The 4206-nt window shown below is 73.3% G+C and overlaps 1 protein-coding gene across 1 annotated transcript in view; it reads left to right on the plus strand.

Annotated features, from left to right (window-relative positions):
• Positions 1 to 4206, plus strand: part of PKD1 (polycystic kidney disease 1 (autosomal dominant)) — a gene marked incomplete at its 5' end in the record, with an annotated part of 8022 nt that overhangs the window by 2172 nt on the left and 1644 nt on the right. The window contains 13 exons of the mRNA XM_012731694.1: positions 18 to 152; positions 791 to 898; positions 989 to 1038; positions 1163 to 1326; positions 1406 to 1478; positions 2096 to 2214; positions 2324 to 2526; positions 2588 to 2782; positions 2945 to 3084; positions 3326 to 3438; positions 3598 to 3745; positions 3818 to 3943; positions 4021 to 4204. Coding sequence (XP_012587148.1) covers positions 18 to 152; positions 791 to 898; positions 989 to 1038; positions 1163 to 1326; positions 1406 to 1478; positions 2096 to 2214; positions 2324 to 2526; positions 2588 to 2782; positions 2945 to 3084; positions 3326 to 3438; positions 3598 to 3745; positions 3818 to 3943; positions 4021 to 4204 — 1758 coding nt within the window. The remainder of the gene's footprint in view (positions 1 to 17; positions 153 to 790; positions 899 to 988; positions 1039 to 1162; positions 1327 to 1405; positions 1479 to 2095; positions 2215 to 2323; positions 2527 to 2587; positions 2783 to 2944; positions 3085 to 3325; positions 3439 to 3597; positions 3746 to 3817; positions 3944 to 4020; positions 4205 to 4206) is intronic.

Below are 4206 nucleotides of genomic sequence, written 5' to 3' on the forward strand. Positions count from 1 at the left end.
GCCCGCCTGTCTCGCCCCTCCACAGCCCCCGACCCGTGTCCAGGCTGACCCCGCCGGGCGTGGACGCAGTGGCCGTGGGCCTGGTGTCCAGCGTGGTGGTCTACCCGGTCTATCTCGTCATCCTGTTCCTCTTCCGAATGTCCCGGAGCAAGGTGGGTTGGGACGGCCTGAAGCCCAGGGTGGGGCCGGGACCGCTCGCCGCCTCGCCCCTGACCAGGGGCTCGCCGGCCGCTGATGCGGCCGACCATGTTGCCCAGCCTTTGCTAGGTCCAGGGCCCACAGGGCTGGCTGGCACAGACAAAGGGGTGTCCAGAGAGCTCAGTGGGGAGCAGGACGCTGGCCAGCAGCAGGGGTGACTTGGGAGGAGGCCCGTGTGGCCGCAGCAGCGGGCAGTGGCGGGCCAGCAGCGGCCAGCGGGGCTGATGGCCACTCCTGAAAGCAGCGGAGCGCACGTTCTGCCTCCCAGGGCCTCCCGCGGCCAGAGGGGCGCCACAGGCGAGAGTCTGAACAAGAGCGCGGCGTTCGGGTCACGCTCGGCCGTGGGGTGCCCTCCCAGAGGGCAGCCTGGGCCCCGGGAGCCTCACGTGCCTGTGCGCGTTCCAGCCAGCGGAAGCCAGATGAAGTCCAGACTGCCCCTGGGTCCGCAGCCTCGCTTCAGGGGCCCCCCCGCCCCCAACCCGGCTAGGCTGCTGCAGGGGGCGCAGCCTTACCCAGAGCCTTCCCTGGACAGCCCTCCCTGAGCACCGTCAGGGGAGGGCTTCTGCCTCCTCCTGACCACCCCTCCCTCCAGGTGGCCGGGGGCCGCGGCGCTGTGGGACGGCAGGTCCCGGAGTCTGACAGCCGCCTGGACTCAGCGCTGGACAGCTCCTTCCTCACATCCACGGGGCCCCAGGCCGAGGTGGGGACACCGCCAGGGCCCAGAGGACTGGGAGGGCCCTGCTGCTCGGGCAGCAGCAGCCTGAAGCCCTCTGCGCATGTGTCTCTGCAGGCCTTTGCTGGACAAGTGACAGGCGACTTGTTTCTGGGTGACTCTAAAAGGTGGGGGTCCTGGAGAAAAAGCGAGGCTTAGGGTGGGCTGGGGCTGTTGGGGGCGCCCCAGGCCGCCCCTCGGTGCTGCACGTGAGTGGACATGGTCCGTGGGCCCTCACCGTGTCACCCGCAGCCTGGTGTGCTGGCCGTCCAGTGAGGCCACGCTCAGCTGGCCAGACCTGCTCAGTGACCCGTGCATCGTGGGCAGCGCCCTGCAGCGGCTGGCACAGGGGGCCGAGGACGAGGGCCTCTCTCTCACCAGCCCCTCTTCACCGGCCAAGTACTTCGCTGCTTCAGGTGAGTGAGGACTCCCAGGGTCTGGGCGGGAGGCGGGCAGCCCAGCGCCCTCTGCCCACCAGCACCTCTGCCCCTCCAGACGAAGCCCTGGCCCGGCAGAGCCCGGCCCCCAGCCAGGACACGCAAGGAGACACAGACCTGCTCGGCGGCCTGTGAGCGCCCCCACCCCCGCCCAGCAACAGGGCCCTGCCTGACCGTGTCGCGCCCCCAGGTCCCCGGGCAGGTGCCCACACGGCATTCTCAGCTCCTCAGCCGCACCCTCACAGCAGGGCAGGAGCCAGAGGCTGCTGGCCTGGACTGCAGCCCCTGCCCCCCGCTGCACGAGGTGGCCGCCTGCCTGTGTCTGCCCCTGGGGCCCGATCCCTGTGTGCCCTGGTGACCAGCGGAGATGCCCGCAGCCCAGGGGTGGTGCTGCCAGGACCGAAGCTGAGCACCTGCTGCGGCCTGGCACGAGCTCGTCCTGCCCGGTGCCGTGCCCAGCACACGCACCGTGCTCTCCGCCCGCCCTGCTGTGGAGCCCCGGCTGGCTCTGCGGGGCTGGCTGGCGCGTAGAAGCGGGGGGGTGACGGCTGCGTGCCGGGGCAGGACGAAGGCGAGGGCCCGGTGGCCGGGACGCGGGAGGGAGCCGGCTGCCACGGCTCCGTGGCCCACCCACCCTGGTTCTGGGCAGTGCCCTCTCCCAGGGGGACAGAGACCTGGCGAGGTTCAGGGACCACCTCTACCTGCGCCCCGACCTGGCTGGGGGTCTCACAGCCTGCTCTGTGACCAGGTGTGGCACCCCGGGAGAGAAGACGGAGGCCCTGATGCTGCAGAGGCTGGGCCAGAAGGGGCTACCCGGCCCGGGCCTGAGCTGGGAACAGCCCCTGCCAGCGACCCTCCCCAAGAGAGGTGGGCCGGCCCCGCCCACTCGGCCCTGGCCCCGCCCACTCGGCCCTGGCCCCGCCCCGGCCCCGCCCACTCGGCCCGGCCCCGCCCCCCAGCTGACTCTCTCCCCCAGGGCTGGTGGAGGGGATGCGGCGGCGGCTTCTGCCGGCCTGGTGCGCTGCACTGGCTCACGGACTCAGCTTGCTGCTGGTGGCTGTGGCCGTGGGGGTCTCGGGCTGGGTCGGGGCCGGTTTCCCGCCCCGCGTGAGCGTGACGTGGCTCCTCTCGAGCAGCTCCAGCTTCCTGGCCTCCTTCCTCGGCTGGGAGCCCCTCAAGGTGAGTGGCGGCCGGGTGGGGGGGGCGGCGGCGGCCCCGCGCCCTGACGCCCTCCGCGCAGGTGCTGCTGGAAGCCCTGTACTTCTCCCTGGTGGCGCGGCGGCTGCACCCGGACGAGGACGACACGCTGGTGGAAAGCCCGGCCGTGGCGCCCGTGAGCGAGCGCGTGCCCCGCGTGCGGCCCCCCCACGGCTTCGCGCTCTTCCTGGCCAAGGAGGAGGCGCGGAAGGTGAAGCGGCTGCACGGGACGCTGCGGGTGAGCCGCCCCGCCCCTCCCACGCACTGCCTCGGGCCTTGCTGACCGCGGGGCGGTAGCCCTGGTGGGCCCCCGCTGGGACTGGTGGGTGTCCGCGCCGCCCCCAGCGGCAGGTGTCTCGCGGCGGCCCGTTGCCTCTCTGACGTGGCCGGCCGCCCCCAGAGCCTCCTGGTGTACATGCTCTTCCTGCTGGTGACGCTGCTGGCCAACTACGGGGACGCGTCCCACCACAGCCACGCCTACCACCTGCAGAGCGCCATCAAGCAGGAGCTGGACAGCCGGGCCTTCCTGGCCATCACCCGGTAGGGACACCCATCTGTGTCCGCGTGCCTACTGGGCCGGGTGGGCGGTGCTGGCCACACCACCAGGGCCCCTCGGCCCGGAGGACAGTGGGCAGCCTCACGTGGCCATGGGGTGGCCGCGTGTCAGAGCTGCGGGCGTGCTGCAGCCCGGGCGGGTCCTGCCAGCCGCCCCCCCAGCAGCTGGGGGAGGAAGCCCGCTGGGCTCTGCAGCCGGGTGGGCCAGGGGACGCTGTGCCTGCAGGTCTGACGAGTTCTGGCCGTGGATGTCGCACGTGCTGCTCCCCTCCGTGCACGAGAACCAGTCCAGCCCGGAGCTGGGGCCCCTGCGGCTGCGGCAGGTGCGGCTGCAGGAAGGTGAGCCGAGCGCGCTGGCCGGGGGCGCTGGGCCCCTGTGGGCAGCTCCCACCGGAGGCGCGTTACCCCCCCACCCCCTTTCTCCGTGCCGGAGGTGCGCGGCGGTGGCCGGCGGGTGGCAGGGTGGCGGGACCAGGGCAGCAGCGCCTCCCATTCCAGCACTCTGCCCAGACGCCCCCGGCCCTGCCTCCCGCCCTTGCGTGCCGGCCTCGGGGGCCTTCAGCACCAGCGACTACGGCGTTGGCTGGGGGAGCGCCGCGCACGCCCCCTCGGAGGTGTGGGCCTACTCCGCACCGGACCTGCTGGGGTGAGCTGGGGTGAGCGGGCGGGCGGGGCCCCGAGGGCTGGGCCGCCCCACTGAAGCGGTGCCCTCCCGCAGGGCCTGGTACTGGGGCTACTGCGCCGTGTACGACAGCGGCGGCTACGTGCAGGAGCTGGGGCCCGGCCTGGAGCAGAGCCGCGCCCGCCTGGCCTTCCTGCGGCAGCACGGCTGGATCGACAACAGGTGGGCCGCCGCCCCGTGCGCCCCGGGCCAGCCCGGCACGTGCCCGGCACATGCCCCGCACATGCCCCTCCTTGCAGGAGCCGCGCCGTGTTCGTGGAGCTCACGCGCTACAGCCCGGCCGTGGGGCTGCACGCCGCCGTCACGCTGCGCCTCGAGTTTCCCGAGAGTGGCAGGGCCATGGCCGCCCTCAGCGTGCGCCCGTTCGCCCTGCGGCGCCTGAGCGCCGGCCTGTCGCTGCCTCTGCTCACCTCGGTAAGCCCCGC

This window comes from Condylura cristata, unplaced genomic scaffold, assembly GCF_000260355.1.
Source record: "Condylura cristata isolate star-nosed mole 26May11 unplaced genomic scaffold, ConCri1.0 scaffold00032, whole genome shotgun sequence".
Taxonomy (NCBI): Eukaryota; Metazoa; Chordata; class Mammalia; order Eulipotyphla; family Talpidae; genus Condylura; species Condylura cristata.